We start from the raw sequence: 16,488 nt of genomic DNA, 5'->3' as shown, positions 1-16,488 counted from the left end.
ATGTTGCCATCTGACAAACAAATCACCAACAGAGTCATATGTCCTCACTCCAGATAATCCCTGCAAAGAGGTTTGAAATTGAATCCAGGCTTTGGCACGCAATCTAGTGATTGGAAATTATATACCACCACCTCCCCCACCCTGCCAGCCAACATTCTGATGGTGAAAAATTTTTGATCAAAGGGACTGAATCGTCTAACCACGGTGTCTGACGATATAGACTTGACACCGTAACGATCATGGCCATCAGGCGGGCTCAAATAATAATTGCATCATCATCATCATCATCATCATCAATAATGCCCCTTTTCCGGCTGACACCGGGTGAGGGAAAATATGACTCCTCTCCGCTTTGCCATTCCTCATCCAACACTGTGTTCCAGTCTGGGTTCCCTTGTCTTATGCTGTCCATCTTTGTCTGCCTCGTCCTCTCTTCCCTGTCACCTGTCTTTCCAGTGTTTGTCTTGACATTCTTTCATTTGCTTGACATGTTCAAACCATCTCAATCCGTTCTATTCCAGTTTGTCATTTAGTTTTTGCACATTCAGTTCTTTTCGTATGTCTGCATTTCTCACTCTATCCTTCCTTGTCTTCCGTACCATACTCCTCAGGGATTTCATTTCAGCTATAGGTAAGTAATGTCCCTTGTACATTACTTTTGCCTTCATTGGTACATCTTTATTCCATATTGCTCTCCGTACCTGGTGGTAAAAAGCACTCATCCATTGTATCCTCCTACTAATTTCGATATCCAGTTTTCCATTTTCTGCCAGTTCACTTCCCAAGTATTCGAAGTGTTCTGCTATTTCCAGTTCCTTGCCTCCAATTCTGACAGCTCCTTTTTCTTCTTTACTTGCTATAATCATCAGCATTGCCTTACTCTTCTCTATGTTGATCCTCATTTCCCATCGTTCAATTCTCCTATTCAGTACATTCAGCTGTTGTTGTATCTCTTCCTCAGATCACATCATTATCTGCAAATATCATTACATTCATTCTCTCCCCTCTGCCTTTACAATGTCATCCACCATCATTATGAACAGTAAAGGTGACAACACACTCCCTTGTTTTAGCCCACTGTCAATTCCAAACTATTCTGTTTACCCACCGTTGTCTTCACACTGCTGTGACAGTTAGATACTATATACTGCATTTATAATTGTTAATAGGTCCTTGCCAATGCCCCTGTGTGTCAGGCTTTCCCAAGTTTTTGATTTGGGGATGCTGTCATATGCCTTTTCTAAGTCTATAAAAGTTATTACTATATGCTTCCCATATTCCCAGCTCATTTCCATGATCTGTCTCAGAATGAAAATGGGTTCTACTCTTGACCTTCCACTTCTGAATCCAAATTGTTTCTCTTGTAACTGACTTTCCACCTTTCATGTAATTCTTCTTTCCAATATCTTTTGCCATTATCTTGGCAACATGGGGGAGTAATACCAATATAATGGTCCGTTATTGGACATTATAAATTTTTCAGCTAACTCATTCTTGGTTGCCTGCGTTTCGCCCTCGTGTGCTAAGTTAGGCTCGTCAGTTGGGACTTAGCACACCACCCAAGACGCAAGGCTAGTGCATACCGTGGAGGCCACTGCATAGGCTATTTGAAGCCACCAGCAGTGCCAATGCACTATATGAGAGCTGTCTCATTTCCAAAAATAGATGCCTGCCTGGCCATCAAATGATGTAGATGTTGATTCCCATAGGGAACCTAAAATATTTGTCCTGAATGAGTAAATACCAATATAATGGTATTATAAATTTGCCATTCCATAGATCTTCCTTCGCTGATAGCAAAGAATTTCCTTTCAAGTTCTAACTTTTGGACATGGCATTTCTATCTTAGAGGTGAAGCTTCCACGGTGTGAAGAATTATTTAGTTTACAGTTTGCAAACTGTACATGATGTACAGACAACGACGACAACAACAACGACAACAACAACAACATCATTCAACCAGCCAGAGGACTTAAGACTTAACAGACTTTTTCAGTACGTCCTCGTTTCATTTATGGCCTCATTTTGAGTAACCTGCAGTTCGGCAAATCTACTTCACACTGTGCTGTGATCCTGGAGACATCCGTGATTCTTAGAGTCCATGCCTCACCACAGGGTTAGTCTGCTCAGAGATGGCTTTGTTTTATGAATCAGTATTATTGTAGTTCTTGCATACTTTACTGTCCAGCTCTCTCTGATGAAGACAGATTATACCTCAGGCAATTAAATTCATTAACTCTCTTTAAAAATAATTCTGAATATATTTTACTTTGTATAGCATCCTTTCCTTTGAAGGAGACAGAAAAACAAAGAAAGTAAAAAAAAAAATCAATTACAACCTGAACCTGTGCACCTTACATTATGGAGCCAGTACCTTGATCAATCTGCTAGGAGAACCCTTCTCTGAATTATGGCTTATAATATAATGGTGTTTGAAAATTGAAACTCTAAATTCTTGAAAATTAAAGCACATCACAGAAAATTTCCAAACAGGTATTGATATTTACCCAGAGGTGTGATTAACTCAGTGGCGTAGCTGCTGGCTTTCCACCTGAAAGGCTGAGTTTGAATCCTGGTTGATCCTGGGTTAAAATCTTCATCTCAAAAACCATATGGCAGCATCAGGAAGTGCATCATCCAGCCTTAAACCCCCAGCCAAAACCAAAATGGGCCTGGGTGGCTCTAGCAACCCCATAAATAACTGGGATAAGCTGAAGAAAGTTTTTAGGTATCAACTTTTACCCACGTAGACCAACCTTGCGCAAGCCTGACAAAATCTCTGACTGCCGCACTATAGACTCCCCTTGTAAGAACAGAATTGACAGTACTCATTTACACTATGATATACTGATGACATTTGCTAAATTTCTAGGTTAATCTTCAACAGAGTAAAATTTGAAATTTACACTCACCTCAACACGACGAACATCCAAGACAGCGTAGGCATGGGTGGGCACCAGGCCTGTACGTTCCTCGTCAGCTGAACTCAGCTCTCCTGTCGCCACAGTTATCAGTACATCACCCCGATCCAAGCGTTTCAGTAATTTTTCAAACAAGGAGTCTTTATTGAAGTCGGCATCATTGGGACGGATTGCAACACGCTCTGGTATCCACCCCGTTAGGGCATGTAGGTCAATATTCTGCACAAGAATACAAATTTTATATAAAACTCTTAAATCTACACCTGAAATAATTATCATAATTCTGAAATTAACATTAGATCCCATCTTCAGTACGAGATGACAGATGGAAAAGCAAGTGGAATGTGAATGAGAAATAGTGATGACATTCTTTGATTTACAAAAGGCATACGATAGACTCTAGAACAAAGGTTGGAAAGTAATGAAGCAGAAAGGATTTGGAAAACGAAGGAATGAATATGTGCCAGCAGTATATAACAGTTGTTACAGCAGTGTACAGAACGTTGTAGGCAGGACAGAAATATAATACAACAGAACTAAGACAGTGAAGTGTGCTGTTGTCGTTCAAATCGGTAAAGGATGAAACTGTGAAGGAGACAAAGGGAAAATATTGGGACAAGGAGTTGATGTTGATGATGATGATGTTTGCAGATTACATTGTATGTAGGGAGAAAATGAGAGGAAGTTCAAGGTTAACTTTGACACACTGAGCGAGCTTATTGGTAATCATGGAATTAAAATAAGTGTGAAGAAAAGCAAGACAATGCTGTAGAAACGAGGAAGAGAAGTAAAAATTGGGGACTCAGACCACCCAGCAGCGTTGTATGGGACAGAGAGCAGGCCAGACACCAAATGCTGAGCGCCCTCTACACACTATGTTACATCTGTCTCTAGGACTTTCACTCCTTGATCTCACTAATCAATGAAATGCTCTGGGCAAAGGATGGCGCTGTTCCCATTCATGAGAAACCACCACCACCACCACCACCACCACCACAATAATAATGCCTTGAAACTGCAGAAAGCTTCAAGTAGTTGGGAAGCAAACTGATACAGGATGGACGTGGAGATCGGTACAAGGATACAATAGGAAAATTTATTTTACCAGAGGTAGGAACCTAACTTAAACTGGAAGAAGGGAGTACCAAGGAAGTGTAAAGAGGTGAAGCATAAGATGTATTATTGCCCCACAATGACTTACGCAATAGAGACCTACACAATGATGAAAAGACAGGAGAATAAAATACAAGCCAGTTAAAAGGAATTTTTAAGAAGTATGAAAAAAAATCACCACCAATAAAGGATGGAGTAAGATGTCAGGAAAAAATTGGAGTAAAAGAAACTTTTTGGATTTTATTTATTTAGCGTATGGCTTATACAGACAATATCAGTAATATATATATATATACACATATTTACAGCTGAGAAACAAATTAATTTGTGCTTCACAATTGAATATCAAGTTTTTCAATCCAACGTACAGCTTCTGGAGATACCAGCAGGAAGTCATCTTCATTACCGTGATACGCTCGAATCTTACATTCCCTGACGATATGATGAACAGTCTGGTGTGGAGCTCCGCAGTCACAGCCTGGATTAGGTAGCTTTTTCCACTTATGGAGAGCAGCTCTGCACCGGCCATGTCCTGTTCTGATTCTATTCAGGGCAGTCCAGGTCTTGCGTGGTAGGTGGGATCCACTTGGAAGTTCGGGACCTGAGAAGAAGGTATGAAGGCGCACATCCGTTGCTGCTTCCCATCTACTTTTCCACTCATCAAGAGATTTAAAATCCTTAGCATCCATGTTAGCAGCATCACGCAGAGTTGGATGGCGTGATTTCAGTCTATTAAGATTCAGAAGTGGCAGGTCACTATTCATGGGTAGACTAGGATTTCTTGAGATCTTGTGGAATTCCTTCATAAGGGCATTAGATCGGTGTAGATCAGGTGGCATTATACCAGTTAGCAGTGGAAGCCAATGAACTGGAGTAGATGTGATTGCGCCAGGTATGATGCGCATTGTGGTATTAAGCTGGGTGTCAACAAGCCTTGTATGATGACTGTTCATCCAAACAGGTGCACAATACTCAGCACTTGAATACACCAAATCCAGGGCTAAAGATCGCAAAGTGGTTGCTGAAGATCCCTAGGTAGTTCCACACAGTTTATGAAGGATGTTATTTCAAGACTTCAACTTTTGTGCTAAGTTCAGGAGGTGTTGTTTGAAGGATAGTGTACGGTCCAAGATGACACCAAGGTATTTTGGGTTCCAGTTATGACGAAGAATTCTCCTTCTGAAACTAACATTCAGTTTCACGTTCGCCAAACGATTATTTAAATGGAAGCAAGACACTTCTGTTTTACTCACACTGGGTTGAAGTCTCTAGATTTTGAAGTAATTTTCCAGTAAAGACAGGTCTTTGGTCAGAATCTCTTCAGTCGTCTCCATTACCTGATCTTGTACAGCTAGAACCAAGTCGTCGGCATAGCAGAATTTTCTGGATGAAGTGTTAGGAAGGTCAGAGAGATATAAGTTGAAAAATAATGGTGAGAGAACTGATCCTTGGGGCAATCAGTTGTTTAGCTTCCTATCCTTGCTTATCTTGCCTCCAGTGATTACTTGGAACTTCCGATCACTTAACATGTTAATCAGTTGAGCCATCTTTCTGCATGGTATGATAAAAAGAAATTTGTAGATAAGGCCTTCCCTCCATACAGTGTCAAAGGCAGCAGTAAGATCAACAAATGCTACAGATGTTTTCAGCTTCATTTGATATCCTGCCTCAATGAAGGATGTAAGAGACAATACTTGGTCACAGCAGCTACGTCCTGATCTGAAGCCTGCCTGCTCAACTGGAATATGCTCTAGGATTGCGCTACTTATTCTGTTATATATCAGCCTTTCAAAAAGTTTTTAGCAGCAGCTAAGAAGGGCGATGGGTCGATAGCTTTCTACCTTGTTGCTGGGTTTGCCAGGTTTCAGAATAGAAATTATCTTAGCCTTCTTGAACTCCAATGGAAGTTGACCAGTCAGCAGGATGTCAGTAAAGAACTCTGCCAACCATTTCTTAGCATATCCTCCCAAATGAATCAGAAATTCTGGATGGATGGCATCGAAACCAGGTGACTTAAAAGGTTTGAGGTCCTTTAGTCCCATGTCAATGTCTAAAAAAGTGAAGGGACGTGTATATTCAGATGAGGGAGATGTTGTCTTTTTCAAATCACGAAGCTGTCGTCTAATATGTTTGGTATGTTTCTTGTCGGGAGGCACTCTTGATGTGGTAATGATGTGGGAAGCAATTTGGTCATACTCCTGAAGGTTTTCTGCATACAGATCCACTTCCTCCCAATCTCCTCAGAAGGCTCCATGCTTCCCTGCTTGAGTGGGTAGAGTCCATATTTTCAACTCTGTCTGTCCATTTCTGCCTTCGAGATAAGTCTAAGCTGGTCAAAAGTTCTGTAGCTATCTCTTAGTCGCTACTTTGCTGGAATTGTTAGTACAGTGTTTCACTTTCATCACTCCAGCCAGACTATCCACAGGATCTCCTGGCAATGACATATTTTCGACGACTTTTTGGATATGTTATGACGAATGAAGAAAGGATACTGCAATTATGAAGGAGGGAGAATAAAAGGTAGACCCAGACTAGTGCAACTGGACTCAATCAAGAACAACATAATAAGAATGAACCTGGATTGGAACACAGTTAAAGAGCAGCCAGCAGTGGTGGATGGGTAGGATGGATATAGGAAGATGAAAAGGTCCCATTTTAACATACTGACCTGACTGAAGCTGGAAAACAAATGGTGATGATAATATGGTATTACCTTCTCTATCCAAGATAAATTTATGTGGGATATTACAGTAGAGCTTGCTTAATTCAAATTTGCAAATAATTCAAACTGTCTCTTGACATACCTATAACACAAGGTTAAAAATTCATGTTTAAAATGAATATTATTCTGTTTAAACTGAAGTAAAAATACCATATTAGAGCTCTCACATTTTCAGAAAAATGATTTTCAAGGATTTTCAAGGATACAGTGTTGGTTCTGGAAATGGAACTATAGTTGTTACAAAGCTAAGGAAAGGCCACCAGAGGGTATATTCTTGAACAGTCTTCTAGGTAGGGAAATCTCAGTTTCGGCTACTGGGAAAATCCGCTCATTAGGGCTTAAGCCAGATGTTGGAATATTGTGGTTTTCTCACAAAAATAAAATGTCATGTAAATATCTTGTATATATCTTAAGGAAAACAACAATGAGGTTATGTGTCGGTAGCTCAGATAATTGAGTGGAGTGGTTTGTCTTTGTTTGCTTTTGTTCTTTGAACGTTTGAACTGCTTGATGTGTGTGATACTTAGTTGTAGTCAACAGCTTGTAATAAATGGATGTGTGTGAGGAAGCTGGTGTTTCTATGGTATAATCTGCTTACCTAAACCAGTGTAACGAGCAGAAATGAAGATATATCTACAGGTTATGGGCCCAGAGCTCCAGAGCACCAAAACGCCGCAGTAAATTTCGGACAATATAAGTGGAAATGGAGTAACGAGAATTAACGTCGGATGAAACAAGTTGTGACATTATTGACGGGGAAAATGGCGACCTCGTGGACCGGTGAAGAAACACTGAATAGGAATGTGGCCAAGCTTACAGTGAACTATTTTTCGTGGGCATTAAAGGTGAAACAAGAGCTGTTGTTGAAAGATGTATAGGAATCAGTAATAGGGTATGAGGATACACCAGGTTGTCAACTGCCTCAGACAGAAACAAGACGGCGAGCGCAAAACAATGCAATCGCGTTAGCAGTTATTTTCAAATATGTGGGAGAAGATTTTGAAAGCGACATTGCAGATATTGAATCAGTGAAAAAGGCATGGGAAAAACTGGATGAGTTATGTAATGACAGAGGCCTAGTGAATGGTGCTATGACCCTGAAACAGTTAACTCATTTTGTGAAGCCCAAGGACATGAGTGTTCAAGAATACTTCGCAAAAGTAAATCAACTGTGGAGGAGAACGAGCAAAGCGGGATACAAGTTCACAGATCAACAAGTTGCAGGAATGATCGGAAATCTTACAGAGGAATATGCAGCTTGTATACCTTTCTTGGAAGCTGATTTGGCGAAACTGACCATCTCGAAGGTGAAGGCGAGACTACTCACTGAGGAAACAGAAGGAAACTGCAACAAAATGGAGGAAAGGCTTACGACACTGGAAAACGTGAGGAGGATGAAGCTCAAGCCATGGTTGTTCAACAGAAGCGAGATATCAAGAAGGAAGACGTGGGACGAGGAAAATATAGTTGCTACAATTGCGGTAAACAGGGACATGTATCTAAATATTGTCGCAGTACCCAAAAGTGGTTCAATTGTGGTAAGTCAGGACATTATTCAAAAGTATGTCCAACAATGAAGAGTGACGAATCAACGCAGGAGAGTAGATCAGTGAATGCGAGTGGAAAAGTGGTAAGCTCAGAAATTATACATGTAGAGATAAGGCAATGAGCATGGTAGTTTCTGTAGGAACTGAGAAAATTAAAGATTGGCTGTCCGATTCAGGTGCGTCCCATCATATGTGTCCAATAAAGGAGATGTTTATAGACATTTTAACAAATGTAACCGGGAATGTAGAAATAGGAGATAACAGTAAGCTGGATATCAAAGGTATAGGTAAGGTCCACGTAAAAATGTCAACAGGCTGGACAATTACATTTATGGATGTGTTGTATGTACCAAACTTAGGTGAGAATTTAATATCAGTTGGTAAGTTAACCAGCAAAGGTTTCAAAGTAGGATTTGCAGGTGAGAAAGCAGTGGTTGTAGATAAGAATGGAGATGAAACATTGTTTGTTGCAAACAGGGGGAATGATGTGTATGTAGTACAAATAGAGGGGAGAAATGATATTATAGCTGTGAGTGACTGATCAAATAATAGATCAAAAATGTAATAACAATGTAGCATTTAAAAGTGTTGGGCAGGTTAGGTTGTGGCATGAGAGAGATGGACATGTTCATTCTGAAGCTTTGTTTAAATTGCCTATGTTAGAATTGAAAAGGAGTAATGCTATTAATACTACTTCTGTATGCATTCAGGGGAAACTAAGTAACAAGGGAGTACCTAAGTCTTGTGAGCGTAAGGCAGAAAAACCACTTGATGTTGTGCACACTGATATAGTTGAAAAAATTAGTCCATCACCACTTGGGAAATCTCGATATGTTGTAACAATGATTGATGGATACTCCAGATTTAATGTGGCTGTATGTGTGAAAAATAAGGATGAAGTGTTGGAGGTGTTTAATAGGTATCAGGCAAATGTAGAAAAGTTACATGGTGTAGGAATTAAGGTAGAGCAATCTGACAATGGTACAGAGTATACATGTAGCGGGTTTCAAGCACACTTGCAAAAATACAGCATGAGATTAACAACCACATTCAAAAATCAGCTCAGTTTTACCATCAAGTTCGGAACCTCCTCTGGAACGAACAAGTTCCCTTAAGATCAAAGCAGATTCTATTCCAATCATACTTCACCCCCATACTAACATATGGCCTAGAAACCTGCACAACAACCCAACAAGTGGATAGCAAACTACAAGCCGCAGAAATGAAGTTCCTACGTACTATGGTACAGAAGACAAAAAGGGACAGGGTAAGGAATGAAAGAATAAGGGAGGAAGCTGGTGTGTACCCATCCCTGAATGAAAAAGTGACAAGGGCCCGTTTGAAATGGTTTGGCCATGTCAAACGATTGGACGATGGAAGGACAGCAAAACAATGGCTACACACTGTCGTGGCCGGAAAACGACCGGTAGGAAGACCTAGGAAGAGATGGCTGGACCAAGTGAAAGAGGACATAGGAACAAGAGGAGTCAGCTGGGATGTCGTCTTGAGAGAAGAGTGGTACATGGACAGACAGAAGTGGAGAGTGCTCGTAAACCACATCCGGGCAACTGGAGTGGAAAACTGATGATGATGATGACTCACAGGAGATCTGTACTGTATACTCCATAACAAAATGGATTAGCAGAGAGGCAGAATAGAACGATATTTGATACTGCTAGATGTCTATTGATCCAGTCAGGGTTACCAAAGGAATTCTGGGGAGAAGTGGTAATGACTGCAGTGTATTTAAGAAATGGGTGCCCATCCTCAGCAATAAATTTTCAGACACAGTATGAACTGTGGTTCAATAGGAAGTTGGATCAGGAAGAAATAGGCAGATTGAAAGTATTTGGATGACAGGCATGGGCTGTGAGGACAGACAGCAGAAAGTTAGATCCCAGAGCAGAGTCATGCATTATGATAGGTTATAAAGCAGGTACCTAAGATGGATATAGATTATGGAATCTTGAAAGGAAAAGGGTAATAGTGAGGAATTATATAGTGATGGAATTATATGATGTATTGAATTAGGAGGATACACTTTGTAAATGAACTGGTGATCGCGACAGGACTCTTGGACACTAAAATGAAGATCAACCAGATGACTGTGGCGATGTTTGAACAATTAATTTCCTTGATTCAGACCCAGTTTGGAAAACTCAAGGAAAAAAGAGGCCCAGTTGGCCCAACCCAAAGTGATGCTCCCAGTTGTGGAGTCCATAGTTCAAGGCCCACCAGAGGAAGAGAGTGCCCTGTGTGAAAATACAACTGCCGTGGAGACATGAATGAAGCCTATAAGCAGTGATGGCGACTCTGGTGTCATGAAGCTAAACTACGAGAAGGCTCAGATGATATACCAGGGGATAGAGGCAGCAATGGCAATGACACAGCTAGCGGGACTCCCTCTAGGAGACCGGAGCACCAATGGGGTCCAAACCGACAACCAACACACGAAGGTGCCACCTGACCTGGTCACTCGTTCCAGCATGTGTCAGTAAGACTGAGTTCAGCACCCCGGAAAAAGAGGAGACTCAACAAGGCCAAGTCCGAGATGTGCGAGCCCGTCCTGTGCATCACACTGGTAGACTACGAAGGTGCATGGGCCCTGACAGAATACAAAGGTGAGAACGAGGGGAAAGCCAGCAGAACTTGGACTGTCACGCGAGGACCTGCGGATCGTCACCACCGGGAACAAGGACACCATTGAATGGATTCAACAGATACCCCATGGGAAAAAAGTGGCTGCAAACTGTGGACGGCGACAGTGCCAAAGAGAGGACTGTGTGACCGAGGGTAGTTAAACAGCGAGGACTAAGAGAGACGAGGACTTAGAAATAAGGACACCTAGATATAATTTAAGACCTAAAGTAAGGAATATACAGGATAGATATTGAAGGCTTTAGAGGGGATAACTGTCATATGTACACCATGCTACACCTAACTCTTGTAAAACCTTTAATTATTATTTTAACACATTTCAAGTATCTTATTAGATGTTAAGTAAGGCTAATATATGATTTCCCTCTAAAGACGCATTGTAAATTCGTACAACCTCAAAATCTGTTCAGTCAAAAACTGTAGAAAACTTTCTAATATTCGTATATTGGGTATAATTTACTTAATACCATGTTATGGAACGAAAAAACTGATTGGGCGCCAGTGCACTTGATGATACACGATATGAACTTAGCAGGAGACTAATATATCTTCTAGCGTGTTGGGGTCATAGGCTGATGATTTCCTGACTTGCTTACCTAACCTGACCACCTGTTGAACTGAAAAGATATGAGGATATACTGGCTAGGTTATACTCTTTTCTGAAACGACACACAGCAAATTAAAATATATAAATATACTTTCAAAATTAACCACCTCAATATTCCTGTAGCATATCAATAGGCTACCATCCATCTTCACAACACACAACAACAAAATGACAATGTAAGAAATATGGATTTAAAATTAACCACTTCAGTATACCTATAGCATACCACTATTGGGTATAATCCACTATCATTCTGATACATATGGAGGTTTCTGGAAACCTACTGTGATGTTTTATTATCCAGATACATGTGGAAGCTTTAGGAATATTGTAGATGGAATTTTGAGTTCCGTTGGTCAAAAAAATGGTGCTTGGTGTGGTTCATGTTACTGGAGTCTTCTGACAAATTTGAAGCTGTGCAGGGGACGGGGGTAGGGAGGGGTGTCTCATACAACACACATAGTTTCTTTTCTTCATACACTGCACTTGATTCTCTCTTTTCCTTTCAGACATATATTTTGACCAATATATTTGATCCATATTGACAACCACAAAAGCCTGTCCTCTGGGTCACTTTAGTCCATAGATCCAGTGTTATAGATGTCCTCTTCAGTCAGCATAACAAAATTATCACACATTATATCCTACAAGTAATAACTCATAATATAACGCATTAAGAATTAGATTTATTGTATTTCATACTACGCACCGACATAATGTCATTCAATTAAACTATTTTACCATATTTATACACGAATATAGCAAAGCAAAGAATGGGAAGACAATGGTTTTACTCAGCATATTTTTATAATGGTCATCAAAGTTTTGTTTTGCTACATATTTTAAATGTTTTGTGTTTCAGTGTTCATTAATCAATAATTTGTCAATTTATGGTTAATGTAATGGCTTAGGATAACCTTGTAATGTAAGGTTGAAACTAGTTCCTATGATGTTTCCATGACAATATAGTTCACATCATTTTAACACACATCTATTGAATAGGTAAACCTTTCTCTACCTTATTATATGTTGGGGGAGTGTGGGTTAGTGACCACTAGGTTTGCAGCTGAGTCCTGGCATTGCTTCCACTTAGTTGTGTCAGGTGCCTCACTTTCATCTATCCTATTCGACCTCCCTCGGTCAACTCACGTTCTTTTCCAATGTGCGGAAGCCTAGAGAGCCTTTTATTTTCATGCTCTTCGTGGCCCTTGTCTTTCTTAGGCCGATACATTAATTTTTTGAAGCATCAGACTCCTTCCATATTTTCTCTCTGATTAGTGTTAATAGAGGATGGTTGCCCAGTTGTAATTCCTCTTATAACAATAATCACCACCTCTACCACCACCACCTGTAAGTGGTGTCCGGTTCACCATTTTTATTCTGTATATAACATCTCTTTGGCATGTACTCTGTGTTCTTAACATGATCTAATAAGCCGATAGTTTATTTCAAGAAAAATGCTGACCTGAGCCTAGTATATGGAACGCCAGGCTCTGCCTGTCACAAGCCATGACAAGTGATAGAGGAATAACACCTCCTTATAAACATTTTTTTTAAATGGCGCAGTTGGCGGATGAGCATTCCAGTATTTAATCTGCTGCTTTGTAGATGAAGCAAGGGACAGCTAAAGACTAACACAGTTCATCCCTCTACCAGCAGAAAATGAAAATGAGAGATTGTTTTCAAGAAAGAGAGAATTCACAAGGAATAGCTGCCCTAGAACAAGGGGTACCATATGGTAACAGCATCAAAGAGATAATAATTTACTGTAATGCCATTCAAATTTTCATAGAGTAATTATATGATAAAACAAGCTTATGCAAGGGTCGATTCAGAAGTCATGGCAACAACTTTTTATTTGCCGAAAATGTACCGACGCCAAACACGTAATATATACACTTGAAAGTATGTTAAATGAACTTTGTAATTTCCTAATATTGCCAACAGATGGGGTATGGATGTACCATTCTGGCTCTCTATGTCAGTTGTCTGATGACAGCAGTGCATAATGGAAGTAATCAAAGTCGAGTAGCATTCGTACATCTTAGTCCACATGACTTCCATCTTATTCCTAATGCATGGGAAACACTTTGCCAAAATAAACAAGACATTGACATGAGGTAGCGCACATTGATGAATCTCATGCAGCCGAAGGTATTTTCCATCTTCCTCTTTGTTGGCAACGAACCATAGACAACCTAGGAGACTACTCTGAAGGGTGCTCAACAGCTTGTACGATACATACAAATGATTATTTACAGGTTGTATGAGAATACAACAAATAAAACAATGATTTCAATATGCCATGTTTATTCTTTTTCCTTACCAAAAGTTGCTGCATCCCTACCCCATGTGGTGTCACCCCTAAAAGTCCTTGTCATACATGTCCAATTGTACTTAGTAGATTTCCTGTGTTGGAGCTTTCTCGAGATAAAAAAATATATATAGTTTCCACGATTTCTGAATCAACCCTCGTGTATTTTTCATTCTGAAATTTCCCGGTTGTACAGCTATCCCCGAAGAAGAATACTTTATTTTTGTTTGCGTGTACTATATGAACGGTGTCCGACTCGTTGGCTGAATGGTCAGCGTACTGGCCTTCGGTTCAGACGGTCCCGGGTTCGATTCCCGGCTGGGTCGGGGATTTTAACCTTCATTGGTTAATTCCAATGGCTCGGGGGCTGGGTGTTTGTGCTGTCTCCAACATCCCTGCAACTCACACAACACTATCCTCTACCACAATAACACGCAGTTACCTACAAATGGCGGATGCCGCCCACCCTCATCGGAGGGTCTGCCTTACAAGGGCTGCACCCGGCTAGAAATAGCCACACGAAATTGTTGTTATTATTATTATTATTATTATTATTATTATTATTATTATTATTATTATTATTATTATTATTATATGAATGGTGATTTACTATTGACAGTGAATTACATAAATCACCTAAGCAAATCTCTATTCAAATAAAAAATATAAAACAAAATAGCAAAAACCCCAGAAAAAGCCTTGGGAGGAGGATTGTACATTCCCACACCTGGCCTGTTGGAGTAGAAAATCAAAGAAGATAATGTGGTCATGAAAACCTAATATTCACTACAGTACACAATGCTGTAAAACTCACACTATTTGATCCTGGGAAGTCGTATCCACCCATAACCTTCATGTATGCCTTCTCGAGAAGAGATATCCAGAGCTCATTGCGGTTTGTGGAGTATGAACAGAGCAGTTCGCCATGTTTACCAACAGGCAACTGGTCGTCGATGATCACCTTCCGAGGGACACCGTTGATATGTAACTTGACCATGTATTTACCTGTGGATAGTAAACAATCGTCTAGATGATGAAAGGGAATTGACACAGCATTTCTGACTCTAGCATAGAGCCACAAATGCTTGATGAAAGCATATAAATAAAGCAAATCAAAACTGAAAAGCAACAACAAATAACACAATGAACACGTTAAGAACACAAAAAATGTTACTTCTGCCTGTCTTATGAATATATTCTTTAAACATTTTGAACAGGGCTGTGTTGGGGCCATAGCCATAAATTTTCACACAAAATATGCACCGCGTGATAGGCATTGTTGTTCAAAATGTTACTGTTGATATTTTTATTTATTAATTGTATATATAAATTTTCACATCTTCAAGATAAAGTCAATCAGACCAGGATGAACAGTATCCATATCCACGAGTCCCAAATCACTTTCTATCACGGGGCCGTCTTGCCTCACAATGCTCAACAGCTGTAACTTTGAGATGCTCCTGGTAAGACTTCAGATGCTCTGCACCAGTGATTTTGGAATTCGGACAAGCCGCTTTATTCCCTCGAATGTGTTCTTGATTATTTTTAAGCCATTTGTTGTCTGTATGTTGTGACATACCATGAAAGAAAGAACATTTTTGGATTTCTACATGCCACATTTTTCTCAAAGGACCACTATTTGATTTGTTTTTGCTGTATTTGAGTAGAACCCACTGAGATCAATACGATAACACCTCACTAGACATGTTACAATGCAGAATCCAGAACACAGAGATTTTAGTACCGCAACTTTTTTTTTCTGCTAATGGTGTAACGTTACGCTCATACATCAAGCGTTTTTAGCAATGCAAGAATAGGAAACGGCGAGGATTGGAAAGGTAGCGGCTGTGTCCTTAAGGTACAACCCCAGCATTTGCCTGATATGAACATGAGAATCCATCTTCAGGGCTGCTGCCGGTAGGTTAGTACCTCAAGATGGCAGCACTCTCGAGCCAGTCAACTCCCTGATTGATCCTGCCAGTATTCATATGCTTGTCTCAAATATGAAGCCATGCATGTCTCAGTGCAAGCCAAATTAAGGTGGAACTGCGAATGGCTCATTAAATTATTTATGGTTCCTTAGATCGTACCACTTTACTTGGATAACTGTGGTAATTCTAGAGCTAGTACATGCAAATAGAGTCCCGACCAGAAGTGGAAGGGATGCTTTTATTAGATCAAAATCAATCTGTTGGCTTGTCCGGTCTGTTTGCCTTGGTGACTCTGAATAACTTTGGGATGATCGCACGGTCCTCGTACCAGCGACGCATCTTTCAAATGTCTGCCTTCTCAATAGGGCCCGGATATTTTTAAAATGCATATGCGCATATGCAAATGCATATTTTGAGCGTTAGTGTATATTTTGAACATTAGTGCATATACAGGCATATTTTTCTTTTATGTGTGATTGATTATTTAAGATTTCTGAATGAAATGATAAATCTAATGAACTCTATATGTTGTACATCCCTTGGCTTTTGGTAACACGAGAAGCCTTCCCCTGATCAAGGAAAGGGCTTTCAGTGTCGTAATACAAGCATGTAGATGGATAATGACCCATTTCACAACAGCAATTTCCTTCTTTCTGGCATTCCTTTATCCTTACA

General features: G+C 40.1%; 1 protein-coding gene across 5 annotated transcripts in view; it reads right to left on the bottom strand.

Annotated features, from left to right (window-relative positions):
* The window catches only part of LOC136873775 (calpain-7), a 144,459-nt gene that overhangs the window by 55,182 nt on the left and 72,789 nt on the right, over window positions 1-16,488 (bottom strand). For all 5 annotated transcript variants that reach the window (XM_067146987.2, XM_067146988.2, XM_067146989.2 and 2 more), the window contains 2 exons: window positions 14,697-14,887; window positions 2,913-3,140 (listed from right to left, as the gene is read on the bottom strand). In XM_067146987.2, the coding sequence (XP_067003088.2) occupies window positions 2,913-3,140; window positions 14,697-14,887 (419 nt within the window). The remainder of the gene's footprint in view (window positions 1-2,912; window positions 3,141-14,696; window positions 14,888-16,488) is intronic.

This window comes from Anabrus simplex, chromosome 5 (assembly GCF_040414725.1).
Source record: "Anabrus simplex isolate iqAnaSimp1 chromosome 5, ASM4041472v1, whole genome shotgun sequence".
Classification (NCBI taxonomy): Eukaryota; Metazoa; Arthropoda; class Insecta; order Orthoptera; family Tettigoniidae; genus Anabrus; species Anabrus simplex.
The sequence above is the reverse complement of the archived record's forward strand: the minus strand, read 5'-3'. Positions and strand labels throughout refer to the sequence as shown.